Source organism: Phlebotomus papatasi, chromosome 1, assembly GCF_024763615.1.
Source record: "Phlebotomus papatasi isolate M1 chromosome 1, Ppap_2.1, whole genome shotgun sequence".
NCBI classification, from domain to species: Eukaryota; Metazoa; Arthropoda; class Insecta; order Diptera; family Psychodidae; genus Phlebotomus; species Phlebotomus papatasi.
Window position 1 is genome coordinate 18,923,644 of NC_077222.1, and position 20,686 is coordinate 18,944,329.

Consider the following 20,686-nt stretch of genomic DNA (forward strand, 5'->3'; position numbering starts at 1 on the left):
TACATGACTTTTTTTCTTTTGTTTGTCTATCAAGTTTTTTTTTATTGTAATTTAGTTCATGGGGTTTATTTTGATATTAGGTGAGATTCTTAACAATCTCACCTACTATAATCCTAACAAAATTTCATGTCGTCCGATCGACCTCAAACTTGGCCAAAATGTGTTTCAGCACTTCCTGATCACGAATATATATGTGGCTATTTTACGTTCCCGGCCGGCCGGCCGCTCTTTGGAGCTTAATAGCTCCTAAACTAAAAAAGATATCGACTTGCGGTTTTCGGCAAAGGTTATATATCGGGTGAAAATTGCAACTTGGTGCATTGACCCCCCACCCCCCACCCCTCCTTCCGCCATTTTGAAGACCCCCCTTTTTTTGTTTTCTCAATAGCTCCGCCCCTATGGCATCGAGCAGGCTCAAATTTTAGTATGTTATAGCTGGGCCTTAGAGCTTTCCATCAATACCAAACTTAAGGTCCCCCGACCCCCCTGACCCGAGCTATAAGGGTCCAAAAAAAATTTCTTAAAATGGCCATAACTCCGGTTCTAATTGTCAGAATTTAAAAAATGAGGGCTTTTTGGAAAGCTCTCGTGAAATGCCACTTCCTCTTCTAACATTGCAAGTTCATAAAACCACCGCTAGGGGCGCTATTATTAAAAAGAAAATTTTTAAATCTTAAAAGTTAAATAACTCAAAAATTCCTTATGCAATCGGGCTGAAATTTTAGTATGTTGTAGCCGTTGATTATACCTATCAAACAAAAAAAACCTTAAGTCGATCCATAACCCCTGACCCGAGCTATAAGGGGTCAAAGTTCGAACATTGACCGGCCTCTATCTCCGGTTCTAACTAACATAGCGACCTAAATTTTACCTTTTTGGTTTCGTCTCGATGAGCACTTTCAGATGGAAGTTCAAAAAGTCACCACAGGTGGCGCTGTGATATCGTCAAAATTCATCGAAATTCAAAGTCACTTTTCTCAAAAACGGCATTGTGCAAGTTAATGAAATTTTAGTATGTTGTAGTCCAGTCTAGGACGTTTCCAAAATGGTGCGTATGTGCGCTGTGGTTAAAACAGAACCGGAGATATGAGGGGTCAAAGTTCACAAAATTCAAAAAATCATATCTCCGGTTCTATGTGACCGATTTTGATGAATGAGGGCTTAAACGAAAGATCTCACCAAATGCTACAACTTTCTAGAATATTTGAACTTCGTGGGACCAACACCAGGGGCGCCACAGTCGAAAAACCAATTTCAATATCACATAACCTCAATTATCTCGACTGTCGCTGAACCGATTTTGATGATTACTTCGACATAATTGTAGAGGACATTTGTCTCTACATTTCGTCCATACATCATTTTCCGATCAGACTACGCTATCACTCCGATTTTGCCGTTTAAGTGTGAAAAAATTGATTTTTCCCATAATAACGCTTTGAAATCACTCAGATGCCAATTTGACTGCCTCTACTCCACCAAGACACTTAAAATAGGGTTTTAAATGGAAAGTCCCACAAAAGACAACAATTCTTTGATATAGATGAAGTTCAACAAATGACTACTTGGGGAACTCTGGATGAAAAAACGAGTTCAGAAACAAAAAGCCTCGCTTATCTTGGCTTCTGAGTAATTAGATCAAGTTCTACGGCAAAATAATAGAGTACATTCTGGTCTACATTTCACCCATATATCACTTTTGTGCCAGTTCATCCAAATCCTTGATATTTTGGTTTAAATACAAAATTTGTATAATTTCACGAATTTGATTCAAGATAACTGAATGGCGACTCACAATTTCAGCTCTAAATCGAATTTGCATGCACTCCGATTTAGCTCACGTTAAGAATCTTACCTACATAAGCCGGTTAGGATTATCTGTCCCTTTTTTATTCGCAAAAGGAGATACTTGTTGCTCGATATTAGCATGCAGAGTTTGATATATTTATTTGCAGGAGGTACAGTGTTAATTGGGAGTTGATGGTGTTGTAAGAAATGCTGGGTAATTCAATATGATGCACTGAGAGTGAGGAAGATAATTCTATTAGAATTCTTTTCACCATCTTCGTCAGTTAATTAGGTTACCTGTTGCATTAAAAAAGAAACCCATTGCTTCTATCTCCGGTGATTTATTGATTGACGGTCTTCAGTATAATAAAAAGTTAAAACAATGTCTTAAGACTTTTTAGAACACGTGAAGTTAATCATATATACACTAGTGGCGCCACAATCGCATTGAAGAAAGGATTAATCCTTCTGTTTTTGCGGCTAAAGAACTTACAGTCAAAATTCATCTTCTTTAGTAAAATTCTGCTTCCTAAATTTACAATAAAATAGAAAATTTGATGAAAATTCATTCGAACGAATGAAACGCAATTCAAACTTAAAAAAACTAAAGAATTTAATAAACCGGGTTCAAATGAACAATTAATATTTTTCTTTGCGTACAATTTGTTCCAAAATACTAAGATTTAATCGATAATGCGATAGCTGTTTCGGTGATAATAAAGTATACATTCTGTTTTGATAAGGGATTTACTAAAACAAATTAAATAGATCAGCTCATCGTCTAAATAAGCCCGGTTCAGCCCGGTAAATAGACCGCCTCAATTTTATATGAAATTCCAAGACCTTTTCAACTAGCCTAAACATTGCACCATTCAATTGAGAAATATGCTCTCTAAGAGCCTTTAAACCTTTGATCTCAAAAAAAAAAAAAATAAACTCAACGGTATTTTTGTATATGAACGAAATGTCCAAAATTGAAAGAAATTGCACAATGCGTTTTCGAGCAATTCCAAAAAAAACATTGTTTTGCTGGAAATTGGGAGGGGTGAAATTTGGTCCCTGGCTCGACGATGAAGAATCCTTCCAAGGTCTCAAATGTCTATCTCTAACCGTTTGACCTTTAGGCGTAGTAAAGACCGGACGCATGGACTAACCTAATTTATAAACATTTTTACAAAATATTGGAAAACAAAAAATCGAAAAAAGGGGTGGCAAAGCGTCCGATTCTTTGCGAGCTGCTCGAACTCCCGAGAAAGAGCTCTGCCTTATATACCTTTTCGCAAGTTTTCTGATGTATAGAAAATTATTGTCGAATTAAATTTGTCTATAAATCACCACAACACCATCTTGAAGTTGAAAATTGTTCAAAAGAGGGTTGCAAAAACTCATTAACCTTTTAATTAATTAATCGAACAAATCGGGTGCAAATTAAGCTTTGACTTTCAATAATTCCAGATGGCGATTTTTCCGGTGATAGGTGTCAAAAGTTTTTTGCGAAGATTGAAAAATCTCATTTTTTGCCTATTTTTGGGGGATGCGGAACGTATGAAATGGAAGGGGAGGAAATAAGAAATGTTCGACAGGAAAACAAACATTTACGAACAAATGACAAAATTTTACGAACATTTTTTGTGTGTTCACGAACATTTACTAGCAAATGTTTGTAAAAATACAAAAAATGCTCGTCAAGTGACCATGTTATGAACAATGTTTGTGAATAATTACAAACTTTTACGAACAATGTTTGTGGGTTATACGATTCACGAGCATTTCGTAACTCCCCAATAGGAATTCACAAACATTTACCAACATTTTTACAAAATATTTTTTTTCTATCAAGCTACTCGAGTGCTTCAAAAATTCCTAATTAGCGCAGTTTTATAGGAAATTTACCGCTCTACAACTTTGTGAAAGTAATTTTCCTCTATTTTGTAAGGAAATACGTTTATCGAGCCAATTTTTAAAAGGTAATTTTGTGACTATTCTCAAAAATGCTGGGGCAAATAGTAACAGTTATTGGGTATTATCCGTATTATCATATTTTGATTCGCTTTATTACGGGCTTCCGTAAATTTGAAAAAAATACATAGAGGACATATTTTCATAGAAAATTTATTCATCTACACCTTTGTAAAACACCGTTTTCTCTGCAAGAAAAGTGAGAAAACGAGAAAAGCGCTTTTCAAGCTGCTTTAGAAAAAACACACAAAAGACTGCAAATCGTTTGACCAATGCAAACAACAAGCGGTGAGACATGATATTGACGTTTCTTTGTGAGACATCAGAAATTGTTTCGGTTTTTCTTACTTTTTGCTCCATACCTTTTGTTACTTTTTACCCCAAGTGGCCATTTTTAATAAAAGGATTTCTGGAGAAAAGAACTTTTGTGAAATTCTAAAATAGATAGTGGATTCATATTCAAAAAATCCAAATTATTTAGAAAATATTCACCAGTGCATCAATTTTGGAAAATAAGTAGGTAATAATTGTTATCTTCTGCAGGGAAAATATTTCAAAAATAGGGCTAAAAATTTCGATATTTTTTATTTTTTTAAACTCCTTGTTTGAATTCTAAGAAACTTACGACATTGAAGAAGGTCTATGGAGGCTATCTATAGAAAAAAATTGAGCCGTTATCTTTTTTACCTTGGAAGATATTGAATTTTGAATTTTTCGATTTGTGACTTTGCCCCAGTCTCCCCTATGATCAGGAAAGTAAATTAATTTAGGTCCATCGTCGTCTTAATGTTGCTAATCAATCTCCAAAGCAAAATGATAGAAAAGCCCTTCAGATAAAATTTATAAAAAAGCGTCATTAACTTTAATCTGACGAATTAAGGTAAAGTACCCTTTATTCGACCGGTTCCTCTATTCGACCGGTAGATTTATTTATTCAATTTATTTATATTTGCTATAATATTTTGTGTATGATCTAACATTAATAGGTCAATTATTCCATTAATAATACGAATCAGTGACAAATTCATAGAAATTGACTAAATTCACCATCAACACACAGAGAAGTGATTTTGAGAAAGCGGTGTTGAATTTGGGGTTGAATTTGGTGTTGGTGTTGCTTGAACACCAAACGTAGTAGCATTCACACCAAATTAACACCTAGTTTTGAATCAATGGTGTTCTATGAAATGCTTTGGCGGTGTTGTATTAACTCCGCCACAGAAATCTCTGAAATGGTGCAAAACTAACACCATCAATTTTCTAAACAGTGCTGTTGCAACGCCAAACGGTGTTCGTCGCTCACCATCGACCACACACACAGAAAAATGAAAAATTCTTAAACAGAAACACCCAGGAATTTAATTTCAAATCCCATCCAATGAATGCCAATGCCCTAATTCTAAATCCTTGATCATTTAGTTTTAGTTGCAAATCTGTAGACATTTTTCATTTATTGGTGTAAAAGGAACACCTATATTTTCTTGAGATGGTGTGATACAAAATCCACAATGGTGTTCCAACAACGCTAAATTTGGTGTTAATAATTGGTGTAAAATTGGTGTAATCAGAAACCCAAAGCCGGTGTTAGTTACTTTGTGACACCACTTGGTGTATTCTGAACACCGAGTTGGGGTTAGTTGATTTTGGGGTTGAGGTTGGTGTGTCCGACAACACCATTTGGAGTTGTTATGCCACTAAAATTTCTCTGTGTGAAATATTCAAAAATTGACCCACCGGTCGAATAGAGGAACCCGGTCGAGTGAGGGTACTTTACCTTACTTAAATTCTAAAAAGTTGTTGGATACTGTAGATGTAGTACCGTAGATATATTGGCTTTGCATTCTTGCTTTTTGCAAGCTCTTCTTTAATTGTAGCACTTAAGCATGATCTCTACTCGTCGGACATATAGATCGGATCGGTGAAGACCATCTTTAAGTCCTAGAATTAAAGAAAAGCTTACGAAACGCAGGGACCACAAAGTCGTATGCCTCTGCAATATTAAATTATCTTTTCATTTCCTCCAAAACGAATGAAATCTGTTGAAAATAATTTGAAATATTAATCAATAAAATATTAAACGATTAATTCTCAAATTTCACGATTTAATCCTCAAATAACTGAGTGGGGAACGCTTTGAGGCTTCAAACATTTCATATTCTTTCACATACTCATTTAATCAATCTCATCCATGGAAATATATTTTGAATAGCTAGTATTAAGTCACATTTCCTGAAAAATAAGTCAGATTCACTAAAAGAATATGGAAAAAAATATGAAGTGTTTGAAGCCAGAGTGTGTGCGAATCCTGAAAGCCTTCTCCTAAAGGAGGTTTTTTAATTTATTTTTCTGTTTATTTTTAATATATTCGAGCAAAATAAATTTATAGGAACGCGATTAATTCTACGAACTTTGCAATATCAAAAAACATCGATGACTTTATAAATTTAATCAATTTTATTCATCTGTAACACATCAACACATGATTTTAAATTAAAATTCATTTTTGATGACTTTCAGACTGGTTATATTTTTTCATGAGTTGTTATATGTCTGGCTATTTTTTGTTTAATTTATGGAACTATTATACAATTTTAGAAGGTTTTGGGGAAATTTTAAATTATTTACTCCAAATGTTTGTGTTTTCTTTAAATCAAGTTGAGAAGAGACAAAAGAAAGAAGGAGTTTGGTATTTTGCGTGTCTGTGTCCCAAGTGCTAGAGGACACGAAATGTAATTTGTGAAAAATGCTTTTCTCTGTCTTTCATTCAAGGGCCCCAAATTCCAATGTTGGCTCTACCCATGGAACTGGAGCGTCCTTCGCCAGGTTCAGCGACCCTCGAGGATGTCCTGGCATCGCTGCTCGGATTACCCACTGAGCCCAGCAACAGGTCCTCATCAGGTATGAGCCTGTAAGTTTTGTTCCAATAGTTAACAATACCCGAGACGCTTGAATTGTCTCTGCATTGCTTGTCCATTCCATCACTCGTGCCTTCAATTTCACAAAGATAACAAAAGGGTAGATTTTCAACCACATTTCACGTATAAACAGCATAACTTTTTGCATTTATTTTCCAATCTCAAATTTTAATTATGCATTTGATCTTTTAGAAACTCTGGAATGCTTTCGCTCTCTCTCTAAATGAACTTCATGTGGGACCCTCTGCGTAAAATCTTTCACGAAAATCAAACTCACGCTTCCACATCTATCTCACAATTGTTAGCAACATTTTTCATGCAATTTGTGCGTTGTTTAGGAACTTCCGACAATATTTGCAACAATGTTTTTTTGTGTTATAGAGAATCTTTGGGAAAATAGAAAAAAATCATTACAATTAGTTTTGAGTGATTTTCTTTTAGAAGGCTGTCAATCAATGTAGATGATTTACTTCCCATTCAATTTGCACAAGAAAGCAAATTGCACTAAAAGTGATTGGTAATCTTATTTCAAAGAAATTTAGCTAAAATTTAGCAATTTAATACTTTTATGTTTGGTAAAATTTTATGATTTTTTTTAAGTAATAGTGCAATCCTAATTTTCCTAGCGGCCAATTTTATTGCAAATGCGATAAGTTAATCTAAAAAGATCTATATCAATCTTTTATTTTCATGAATTGCCCTTGGCAAAATAATCCAATTAAACTCTTTAAGCTGAAAATAAAGGTTATCTCATAGAGCTTTTAATTAAATAATTATGTGCTGTGAAAATGCTTTCTCAACGCAGATACAGGTCAATTTAGGAAACTCTTTATCTAAGCTTACATGGCTTCTGTAGAAGATTATTGGATAAATAAGGCTACCGTAACAATTCTTAATTCATTGTCTTTCTAAAATTGATAATAATAAGATCAATTTAAAGCTGCTCAGTGTGAAAAATATTAAAAATTTCTAAGTTTTATTACAGATTTTTAATCATTCTATGGTTAAGATAAATAAATAATTTATTGGGCAACAAAACATAAGCAACGTATTGTTAATTAATTTACATTGTTTTGTGGGCCCACTGCCGTCTTATCGCTGATAAACCTTCTGCAGTAAACAGTAAAGGATACCCCATTCACAAGGATATTGTCCTTAACTCAAACTTATTAACCTTATTAATTTAACAATACTATTTACTGACTTGAAGAAAAAAAAAACAATATGGTCAAGAGAACCAATGATTACGTAAAAGCAAAGATTAGAAACAATTCTTTAAAGATTAATACCTATTAGATTAGAACTTTAATTTATACTTCTCTTAAAGCTGTCTAATTGAAAAATAATATAGTACTTTTCTAACGATCAGTATAACGATGTTTCACATGCAATCATTCTAAACAATAAGTACTTCTACATGTTCGTCTCTTCCTTTGAATGATACTTTATTTCTTATAAAGTTTTTATTACATATAGGGTAAAGTGAAATAATTTGAACAATTCGCCGGTACAAGTTGGACATGTCCTTTTATCTTGATAAATACAGTACAAAATTTCTTTTTAAGTACAAGGAACCAAATTATAAAACTAAAGCATTAAATATATACAAATAAAAATGAAGTACTAAATTTATCAAGAAAAAAAGCCGTGTCCAACTTGTACCACTTTACCCTATAACACGGATTTAAATTTTCATTTCAGAAAGAATTAGTTTTTTTGGGATTGCTAAAACTCAGTAAAAGTCTTTTCCAAAATCGCACAGAGTATTTTTATATCGCAATTTTTATATTTTTATACGCAATATCAAAATTAATATTGTCATATTTCTTGTATTTCTAATATTGAAATGTTATTAATAGTTAGACATTAAAATTGTTTGTCAAAGCCTTATGATAAGGACATGAGATTTTTAATTCTCTAAAAATTAACTTTTAAATAAGGAAAAGTACTGAGATAAGGTAAAGTGTCCTCAAGTCGACCGGTTCCTCAATTCGACCGATAGAGTTATTTATTCAATTTATTTATATTTTCACTAATATTTGGCGTATGATCTAACAATAATAGGTCAATTATTCCATAAATAAATACAAATCAGTGAGAATTTTATAGAAATTCACTATTAAACATTCAAATATTGACCACCGGTCGACTCGAGGGCTCTTTATCTTAATTTTTTCTAGACTAATATGGTTCAATTAACTCAAAAATACCATCTGGTCATATGTATTAAATATTTTTTCGATTACATTTCCATATTTTTCAATTTTCTTTAAAAAATGTACAAAGTAGAACGATATACCTATCAGTTAAAAACAAATTTATTTTAGTTAGATTTTTTTTTAATCGGTATATTTCATATATAGGGGAAAATGCCCATGCTTTGAATGGTCCGAAGCTTCATAATTACTAATTTTTCCCTATATTTCTGAATAAATGCATCTCTGCAATAATACCTACAGTACACTTTCCCATATATTTTTTTTAAATATGGGTGCAATGAGTCACATTTATTGAAAAACATGGAAAAAATTAGTCATTATTGGACTTGGGACTATGCAAAGCATAGGTACTTTCCCCTGTGAGTCGTTATACTTTTTCTCTAATCTGATACGCAAAACTGTTGATAGGATCGAAACGAAAGATCAAAATATTAAGCAATTTTAAATAAATAAAACCTTTATTGTCACAGTAAATGTGATTTATGTACGCTCCATGAGTTATACGGGTTTCAGACCTAAGGCTAGCCATATGGTTTAACTTCTCTAATTTCTGGTTAGTTAATATTTATTGAGAAATTTTGACCCAAGGTTGAATTATTAAGCACAAATGATCTATTAGATTCTGAAAATCCAAAAGATTGGCTGCCATTTAGGACTATGATATCTTCGGGAACTGGGCTAAACCTCTGAAGACCGCTTTACTCTCAAGTGTTAGGGAGTTAATAAAATATAAAGAAAACTGAACTGAAATAATAATAAAATTTCATTAAATATTTGTGCCATTTTTCAAAATTTTGATATTGTTCTAAACATTTTTAATTGTATATTTACTTATACTTGTCAGTAAAAAATAGTCAATAAAAATTCTAAAAATAAGTTCAAATTGATTATAAAATATTTTAAGCTATGCCTAACATATTTTAATGAGGTAAAGGTCTAAATTTTGCCTTTACCAACAAAATAGAAAATTTAGTCATTTTGAAGCATTACAAATTTATAATTTAGGGGCAATATTCAGCTCTATAGGGCTGAATATCTAGGGGCCTATATTCAGCTATATTCTATAGCCTATATAGAAGGCTGTAGATATATAGAATTATATATAGGGGAAACTGGGGCACCACCAAACACGGGGTACCACCAAACACTAATTTTTATTTCTAAACTACTTCGACTATCACGACCATTCCTTCAGTGGAAAAGCATCCCTATAGTGCCTATAAATTCCTATCGGTCTTATCCTCTGAAGTCGAATATCCGATTAGAAAATTCGCAGTGTTTGGTGGTACCCCGTGTTTGGTGGTACCCCATGTTTGGTGGTGCCCCATTTTCCCCTAGCCTATATTCTATATATAATTCTAGGGCCTATATTCAGCTGGGTCTACATTGATATTACGATATTTTTGGTATGATTCTAAAGGAAGAAGTTATTTGTAAACAAATTAAATTATGGTTCAGCTTCTTTTAGAAATTATGCGAGAGATATCGTATATCAATGTAACTCATGTAAACCCACTTGTCCCTAGTTTCTAATTATCTTACAAATTTTATTTTTATGATAAAATTCTCTAGAATATGTAAAGACAGAGATTTGAAAGTTTTTTTTTTAGCAGTATTAGTCTTGTGAATTTTGGATTAAATTAATGGAATACAACGAAAAAATAATATTTATATAAATAATGATAAAAGACAATAACCAAAACAAGATTTAGAAAATATTAATTATAAAATCAGAGCGTTGCAATATTATTTATTTTTTTTAAATTTTGAACAGTAAGAAATTTGAAAGTGCATAAAAGATAATAAGCGATTGTGATATAATTGATTTAGCGTCCACCGCCGTCTTAACATTGATGATTATCCTTTATATTCTCAGGATGTCCTTTTCGCAATTTTTTATTAGTATTTTTTGTCTCTTGAAATCAAATCATCAGAACAGTTTACCAATAGAATTTTTCATTAAGCCAGAGGCTTCATAAAAAAAGCACAAATGATAAATATTTCAATGGTCTAAATTAGTAAAAGTATACTATATTATCCTATTTTTTCCAAAAAAAAATCTTATCTCATATGAAACGAGGTAAAAACGCAGTAAAAAGCTGAAACAAAATCTCTATTTTTTTAATTTTCTTTTTTTAATATTCTTTTTTCTGAAGAACAGTTCTATTACTTTAGATTTAGATTTTAGAAGACAAGGGAGATTTCTCCTGAATTTAAAAGCTCCACTCTAATAGTTTTAACCCGGCTAACCCGCTCCTAAAGGGGGAGTGGCCTAATAGCATATTTAATTCAGGCACCCTGAATAATTTAAATATATTTTGATAGAAGTAATAGAGACTTGCAAAATTACGCAAATTTGATTATTTATCGCACTGTATTTTTTTAATTCACTATCTAACACTAAAATATATATTTTTATAAAAAAAATAGCCTTATACGGGCTTCAGACTTAAGGCTTAGCCATATGGCTTAACTTCTCTAATATCTTATCAGTCAAAATTTTTTGGAAAATTTTGACTTAGTATTGGATTATTAAGAGCAAATGACCTTTTACATTTTGAAAAATCAATAAAATCGGTTGTTGTTTAAGGTTTTGAGACCCTCGGAAACTGGGCTTAACCTCTAGTCTGAAGACGGTCTTATACTCTACCCTGAAATATGATCAAACATTCCTAGCATTCTACTGAATGATAAATTTCTCTTTTATTATCTCTTTAGCATCCTATAAAAAACTTTTGTGCATCCTAGAGATCCTAATAGCAATGTGAGAGATTTTCGTAAGGGTCCCATTAGATAATATTTTGTCCGGGCGGACAGAGATGGTCTAATGATTCGGTTGGAATTTCCAGGGGTTACAGATAGTAATAAAAAGGAGGATGCCAATTCCCTGACAGTGGAATCCGTCCCGCTGCGCCGCCACAGCGAAGGTGACGCCCAGAAGCGCTGCGCCACGGACAAGAGTCAGACATCGCGACGCGTGAGTCTGGACTCGTCGGATGCGAGCGCCGGCACCGCCAAGGGCACGGAAATGCTCAAGTGTCGGTACCACAAGTGTGAGTCCACTGCCACCGTGGCGGACGCGAAAAGGTACTACAAGAGCTGCCACAATTGCTCGCATCTGTACTGCTCCCGGGAGTGCCGGAGGGCTCACTGGGAGCGCCACAGGAAAGCTTGCCTCCACTTGCGGGTGTCGACACTGTGCCGGCAGGTGCTGTCGGCCTGCAAGGATGAGCCGGACACATTGCGAAATCTCAGTCTGCTGGCGAAGCGTGGCTATCTGTCGCAGGGGCGCGGCGTGGTACGGATTCTCTTTCGGAGTCCCGAGGCGGCCGAGATGTTCATCAAGCAGGGCTTCCAGAGCCTCGGTGAGACTACCTATGTACGCTGGCCCGATCTCATGCCAGCCGAAATGGGACCAGAGCTATACTCTGAGCTGCTGCGCCTCAGTACAGAGTACAAGCCCGAGACCAAGATGCTCATCTACGTGGCCATTTGTGTGGTATCTGAAGCCCCTGGACCAGCTGCAACAGCTGCACCGGTCAAGTGGGAGCGACAGTTGGTGTCGCGCTGTGCCAAGCTCAAGATCTGCAAGACTGTCCTCAGTGATCTGGCCAACCTCAAACCGGCAACTCATAAGCCCGAAGAGGACATGGATATCCTCATTCTCACTTTTGGGGGCGTTCGGAGGACACAGGGGCAGAACCGTGAGGTGATTCTGCACAATGTCCAGGGCATTCTCAAGCAGAGAGGTGTGAATCTGCGCAAAAACTACCCCGATGTCTTCCAGAGGCTCAGTACTTTTGTGGATGGGACGGCAGAGCGTTTTTTGCCCGTTACCCTGCATCCGAAGGACTCCAGCACCGGACGCACCTTTGTATGCATCATCATGCCGCACAGTGGAGATCCGGATCAGCTCAAAATGCCAAATTCAGACGTCGGCAACCACGTTCAAGTCGTCAATGTCAGTCTGGAGCACCTGGATCAGCTCTCAGCGACAGCCAAGTGAATCATTCACATTCCCGCTCTAAGCCCTTTAGGCTCCTTATTCTCGAATATGCAGAAAAATGGGCACTCAATGGGTCAAGTGGTAGAGCGCTCGCTCTATGATGCAAGTGTCCCGGGTTCGAATCCCCTTTAGGTCACCAGGAATTTTTCTGACGTTAAAGGTATTCGGATTGCATCCAGTGAGCTTCACTGCATTTGATTCCACGAGCATGGGACTCACAACATCATCCCGTACAAGAAAAAATAATAATGCATGTCTAGAAATCCCCTTGCGGGAAGGCCTTGTTCCTTCATGAAATGTTGTGCCAGCATTATTATTATTATTATGCAGAAAAATAACATCTCGAGAGTATTCCTGAATTTCTTTTTCAATTATAAAATCAGTCAATAGTTTGTTAGCATAATTTCGCCATATTGAAAATAAACGTTTTCTATTAAACTGGTGAATTAAATTGAAATAATTTCATTTAAATTTATCGGCAGCATTGGTAGCTTTGGTATAATTAATTGAGTGATCAATTTGAATACCATTAAAAAACAACAATACATACAATTCATCAAAAATCAATATAAAATTCTTAAAGAAGGCGTGGTCTATTTTTCCAGAGGATCCTTTGGTCTTCTCAAACATTCAAATGATTGGAATTATATGCTCTGGGATGTATAAAATCTCTATATTAAGTGTGGAAAATTATACTCATATCAGAATTTTAATTATGAGTTCGTAATTACAGATGAAGGGACGTGGCCTAAAATAATTAATAAGTGGAATATACTCAGGACCTCAAATTCTAAAATGCAAAAAATACAAGGTCTATGCAAAAACAAGAACCGAAAGTAAAGACATCTCAATGTTGCATAAGCTTCCTAAACGTAACAGCTTAAGCTATAAACGATCGTACTTCATATACAGTAGACTCTCACTCAATCGGCTCTTTTTCAATCGGGCGACAAATTTTGTTGACAATTTTCACGCTTAATTATGAAGCTAATTCGCTCAAATTCGCTTTAGTTCCTCCTATTTTATCGTGATTCTTTATAATTGAGCGCTTTTTGTGGAATTTATACAGGCTTTGACGCCCAAATCTCTCGATAAACTGGATGACATTTTGCCCCAAATGCCCAATTGAGAGAGAGTCTACTGTAATAGTAAAGCAGTTTAAACAGCAATTGTTTTATAACTGTAGCAACAAAAATCCTAATTTACTGTGTTTTATTTTACTATTTTTTTTAATTCAAAATTTGTTTTTTTTTAGTTAATAAGATAAAAGCCTAAGCTGGTAAATATTGGACTAAAAGAAACAACATTTTCGCTTTGCTGTTGATTATTTGTTTATAAATATTGATAACAACTCAAACTCATGCTGAATACTAACCTTCGATTTTTGCTTTGTAATTGATTACTAAGTCATTTAATATTACTAAAATTTATATATCATTTATTTTTATGCAAACAGAGAAAGCAAAGGCAAGAATATGACCCGATAATAACTAAATAACGTCCACTGCCATCTTAACGTTAGTGATCGACCCCCAGAGCAAAACGATGAAAAAACGGAAAAAACTCTTTCTGGGCCTACATAAGAAAGTTTAACTTAATTTAAAGTGAATAATCTCAGCTCAAATGTATTGGAAAATAATATTTTCCTCCAATTGATGTAAGGTCGAAAAGTCAGCTTTAGTGCAGAAAATTTCTGCAGAAAAATAATAAAATCAATATAAATTTTGGTTTAACTCTCGATAGAATTATTTTCATTCTTTCTACCCTTAATCAATAATTATGATTAACTTTTTTTTAAAAATACTTTTTAAAATACTTTTAAAAATAATCTTACTTCCTTTCGGCCTGATGAAAAACCCTGAAAATCAATATCATTCTTTTACGATTTTAAAATTTTGATATGTTTAGAACGTTTAGAAGAGTAAATTTAATACTTTTTCTGGGTAATTTATTAATAATGTAATAGGGGGAAGCTTTGATGTTTCGCATATACGCTACCATCAAACACTTCGTATTTCTTCCGTATTCCTTTATGAATCTCACATATGGCTATATATTTTAATAGCTACTCTTAAATCCCACCTCTCCTGAAAAAATTGGGTGTCTAATTCTTTTTTCCTAGTTTCAGGAAACAAAAATTAAAAACAGGTGCAAAACTGTAATTTTAATGTGTAATATTTTGTACAATTTTGCACAATTTTTATCACTTTTTTTGGAAAACTACTATCACAGGATGTAGAGGGGTTATTAGGGTTTAAATTTGTATAAAAACCTCTTGGAATGAAGAAGGCCGTTTTTGTGGGTGGAAAAAAATTCGCAAACTTGACCCATATTCATCGATCGGATATTAAGAATTATTATGTATCGCATAGTGAATCTGGCAACACTATAATTTTAATGTTCTAACATAACCTCACTTGTGTGTTGCGGACGTCAAGATGCAACATAACCTTCAAATTTCCACATACATTTTGGGGTTGCCAAAGTGACATTTTCATGGAATTTGAAAATCAAAGAAAGAAAATGGATTCCTCAGTGTATAAAATTATGCCTTTTACAAATCTTCATAAAAGTAATATTAAAAGATATTATTCCTCACATAAACTATTTAATCAGATAGACTAGAGATCCGTCTAAACAATGATGTGTAACTTTTAATGTCGGGTGCAAAATTTACGGTGAAAATGGGACGTTTTTGAGTGATGTAAATTATATGCGAAAATAGAAACTTGATTGAACTATCGGACAAATCGCCGTTAAATTTTCATTTTCTTCTAGAGAAAAATGTGAGGATTTCCCAGGATTTTGTGAGATAGGATTTTGAACCTAGTAAGTAAGAGGTTTTTTTGGCATAGTTGGTGAATTGATACGGTTCGTGTTGTAGTCAGAAAAAATTACTTAACTTGGACATCATTTTTGTATGCGAAACATCAAAGCCTCCCCCTACTCTTTCTTCAAAACAGAAAAACGCAAATAGGAGAAAGTACTCTCCTTTCGAACGTTCATGCTTTCGAATAATGTGAATTTTCTTTTATTTTTTCTAAAAGACTTACACATTTATATTAAATATTAGTTAGCTTAATTATAAATTATTGATAATTATGTAATGTTTATGTTTAAGTCTCTTAGGAAAATCAAAAGAAATTCACATTATTCGAAGGCAAGAACGTTCGAAGGGAGGGCACTTTTTCCTAATTGGTTGCGAAATACTAACGAACAAGGCTTATGAGCTATTTGAACCACTTTAAATCATCAATATCGATCAAACTAAAATAGGATTTATGCTGATTTTTGAAGTATAAACTCTATAAGCTTTCTTACTGTTTTATCACACTTGCACATTAAATTTTTAATATGATTCACATTAATTGTCGTTTGTGAGAGTCCAAATGTGTAATTTGTGTGTTTGAATCATTTTATATTCAAAATTTGATCTATTTGTTGATAAAAAGGTAGACTTGGCCCGCAAAATTTGATATAAATTGATTTATAGCATTAATGCGAAAAATTAATGCGATTTTCTCATTAATTTTTTAATGTGAAAAATATTTATGCTTTAGGTAAATTTAAATTTACTTTTGTAGGCCAAGTCCACTTCTTTATCAATAAATAGAAAAACTCCAAATATTAAGTGACCCAAAGACATAAATAACATATTTGGACTCTCACCAGCGACAATTAATGTGAATCATATTAAAATTTTAATGCGCAAGTGTGATAACGCCGTAACGGCGTCATCACACAAAGACACAAATATGTTATTTGTGTCTTTGAGTCACTTAATATTTGGGGTTTTTCTATTTATTGATAAAGAAGTGGACTTGGCCTGCAAAAATATGTTTAAATTTACCTAAAGCATAAATATTTTTCACATTAAAAAATTAAAGAGAAAATCGCATTAATTTTTCGCATTAATGCTATAAATCAATTTATATCAAATTTTGCGGGCCAAGTCTACCTTTTTATCAACAAATAGATTAAATTTTGAATATAAAATGATTCAAACACACAAATTACACATTTGGACCCTCACAATCGACAATTAATGTGAATCACATTAAAATTTTAATGTGCAAGTGTGATAACGCCGTTAGGCTAAGAATATCGTTTTGGGACATTATTCTCAAGCTGAAAAAGCAATTTACTCCAATAAAAGCTACTCAGATCCATGAAAACGTTTTCGTACCCCTTGTATAAGTCCGTCAAAATCGGCATAGATATGAAAAAGAAACAGAATTACATAAAAAAAAGTTTCTGGGTGAATTAATTTTGCTTAATGGTTCTAATAAGGATTTTATTGATTTTTAAATAAGCTCGTTTTTTTTTTGCTCTGAGTGATACTTTTTGTAAAAATTTTATAGTTCTATATTTTTTTAAACAAGATCGCTAGGTTAAATGGCCTTTTAAATTGATTAATACAAGCACCTAAATAAGAAAAAATATTTTATATAAACTGAGTAAAATGCTACTCAAAATTTTATTTACACTGTGCAACGATGATTTTGTCCCTGGGTTCTCATGCTATTTTTTCTATTGCTAGGGTCAAATGATTTACGAAAATACTTATCATTTTGATTTCATTTGGATTTTGCGCCTGGTATTTACGAAAAACGGTTTTTTCCGTTTTTTGATACTTGGGTGCCTATATCTCCGAATCTGCTGAACCGATTTATTTCTTACTTTGGAACAATTTGTTGTCCTTTACATGCCCGATAAATTCTCTGAACAAATGAAGTTCGTACAACCGACACCAGCGGCGCTGTAGTTTCAAATATGTCAGAAAACATGGAAAAATCGAAATTTGTAGCAACTTTGATCAAGAATATCTCGAAAACTAAAACTGTCCTTAACAATCTGATTTATGGGTTTGATAGAGAATTTTATTAGCTACATTTTTGTTCATATACAACATTTTGCTCAGATTATTTTTTAACCTCGAAATTGAGGTTCAAACGAAAAATGAGCATTCAGCCAACTTAATAAATCCTTCACAATTTCGAGTGTTATTGCTTTCTTTCCTCGCAATTAGGCAGTACAAGCTTTTATTATATTATTTAATACTTAAATATCGATATTATGGTGATTTTTATATGACATTTTAAATTTTTAAATATTATTTTATTACTTGGAAACTTGTATAAAACTTTAACATATGTGATATACATAAAGTAACAATTACAAGTTCAAAAACTAGTTTTAGATTTTATTTCGACGAAAATCACTTAATTATGAGGTTAAAATTGTAGGATTGTAGATAAATGTAGGAAATTTTTTTAAAGAATTATAAAAAGAAATGAATTTAGAAAAAGGATTTTTTGCAAAGTTTCCATATGTAACTGGTATGTAAAAGGTAAAATAGATACTTATTGATTCTAAAACGTCAATTTAACAAGAAATATTCTTTGAAATATTTAAAATTTTGCAATATGCAGTTAATATGCCTTTTTTGTAATAGTCTTTTGAGATTGAAATAACACTGAAATCTTACTGAAGATATTGTTTGAGTTATTACCTTGTATTATATCTAAACACATTTTATAATACAATAAGTATTAATAAAGTCCTACAATTGTAAGAAAAGTGAAAATAATACTCTGGGTTATCTAAACTTGAAAAGAAAAAGTCAAAATTTGCGAAATAGTTAAGTTTTTCTTTAGTTGGCTGAGTGCTCGTTTTTCGTTTGAACCTCAATATCGAGGTTAAAAAATATTCTGAGAGAAAAGTTGTACATGAACGAAAATGTAGCTGATTAAATTCTCTATCAAACCCACAAAACAGATTGTTAGGGACAGTCCTAGTTTTCGAGATATTTTTGATCAAAGTTGCTAAAAAGTTCGATTTTTCCATGTTTTCTGACATATTTGAGACTACAGCGCCCCTGGTGTCAGTTGTACGAACTTCATTTGTTCAGAGAATTTATCGGGCATGTAAAGGACAACAAATTGTTCCAAAGTAAGAAATAAATCGGTTCAGCAGATTCGGAGATATAGACACCCAAGTATCAAAAAACGGAAAAAACCGTTTTTCGTAAATACCAGGCGCAAAATCCAAATGAAATCAAAATGATAAGTATTTTCGTAAATCATTTGACCCTAGCAATAGAAAAAATAGCATAAGAACCCAGGGACAAAAAAAAAGTTTGAAATTGTTGCACAGTGTTATTGAAGTATTTATTTTTAATGAAATATTACTTTTTAATGGAAAAAGAAAATGGAAAAACTCGTTAATACCAATTAAAGAGAGTATCGCCATATTTTCTGCAAAATTCGAGAATAAAAGCCATTGATTGCCTCATCGCCTCATTTACCAATTAATAAACAAATAAATAAGTAACAAATAAAACGCTGAACCTGAGTATGACCTACTTCAAAGGAAACTCAACATATTGCATCTACAATTTAGTAAAAGAAATAAAAATATTTAAAGAAAAATATCGAATTTTCCCAACGTTCTAACATACATTTTGGGAATGGATTGCATTTTATTCTGTCTCAATTGCAGGTTTTAGTCAATTTTTGAGAATTGTTTATGCCTAGTGAAAGATTTAATTCATGGCCAATAAATAAATCTAATTAGATAGAATAATAAATAGCTAATATAAAATATTTTATAAAAATTGTATTTGTTAGACAATTCTTTTGGTAAGCAAATGTATTCATTCCCAAAGAAACTTCACTCTGTAATCTCTTCATCTTATAATCAAGATTATTATTATTTTATTTTTGAAAATAATAAGAGCTTCATGACTGTAATATATTGGTCATTCTTTTGATTAAAATTCATATTCAATGACTAAAATTTCTCACGCAGAAAAGTCATTAAAAAAAAATAATAATCATTGTTGAGGAAAATCATAAATTGTGCCCATTACCTTCAACAACAACAAAAAAAAGTATAAAGAAAAATAGCATAACTTTTAATAATGTCGTAAAAAAATCAAAAGAAAACCCATTTAAATGCATTTAGTGATCGGATATTCATTATTCTGAAAATAAACGATGGAATATTCAATATTTCCTAAATTTAAGATATATAAAAAGATATATATAAAATATATTTTAGAATCCATATTAAAAAGTGCATAGCAAATGATAAGGAAGCGTTAAACCTAATAAAAAAAAACAAAACCTAATCACTTATTTTTGAGGCTGAAAATTGTTGAATTTATAAATAGTTAGCAATTGTTTTTTAGTTTACAAAATATAAATTATAAAACCAGAAGGAATCAAATGTTTAGGCTTGTTTTTGGAATACATCAATTTATTGAAAATCAATTTTTAGAATCTGGATAGGACGGAAAATGAAGAAAATGCGTATTAGATATTCGATATACATCATAATTATATATACATTAAAATTAATATTGTTTTTTTTCCTCTCTTGAATGTATTTATTTAATAATAAAATGAAAAAGACATTACAAAAAAGGTTTTTTTCCTTTCGTATTTTAAAAATGACGATTAACGGATATAATTTGAACGTTTTGAATTTATCCAAATTATCCAAGCCTCTCGAAGAATGAATTTTGATATTAAAATGTTGCCAGCCTTGAATTGTTTTCACCTTCAGAAAAATAGTCTCAGCTGGCAAAGGTGGTTTGTTTACCAAGATTTTCTACAGAAATTCTTAAAAATTTTCTTAAAATTCCCATAATTTTCACAAAAACCAAAGTGCCTTTTAGCTAAACCATCATGTTGAACAGTTTATTCGGCAAAAAGCCGACTGTTAAAGGTAAGCAAAGACAATTTAAGAGAAAATTTATGAGCCTGGGCGATGACTCATGTTTTGACTCACTCTCT

At 32.6% G+C, this 20,686-nt stretch overlaps 1 protein-coding gene across 1 annotated transcript; it reads left to right on the plus strand.

Moving 5' to 3' along the window:
* The first annotated feature begins 6,530 nt into the window (after positions 1 to 6,530).
* Positions 6,531 to 13,450, plus strand: LOC129799516 (apical junction component 1 homolog). Its single transcript, XM_055843468.1, has 3 exons — positions 6,531 to 6,655; positions 11,630 to 11,658; positions 11,731 to 13,450. The coding sequence occupies exons 1-3, from the start codon at positions 6,531 to 6,533 to the stop codon at positions 12,885 to 12,887; spliced, it is 1,311 nt and encodes a 436-aa protein (XP_055699443.1). The 3' UTR covers positions 12,888 to 13,450.
* Positions 13,451 to 20,686: the final 7,236 nt, after the last annotated feature.

Bases quoted from the DNA above. Each gene is read 5' to 3' on its own strand.
- LOC129799516 (XM_055843468.1), top strand. From the start codon at position 6,531: ATGTTGGCTCTACCCATGGAACTGGAGCGTCCTTCGCCAGGTTCAGCG. The intron at 6,656-11,629 runs GTAAGTTTTGTT...TGTGCATCCTAG, and splicing joins TCCTCATCAGGTATGAGCCT to AGATCCTAATAGCAATGTGA. The intron at 11,659-11,730 runs GTAAGGGTCCCA...TGGAATTTCCAG, and splicing joins TAGCAATGTGAGAGATTTTC to GGGTTACAGATAGTAATAAA.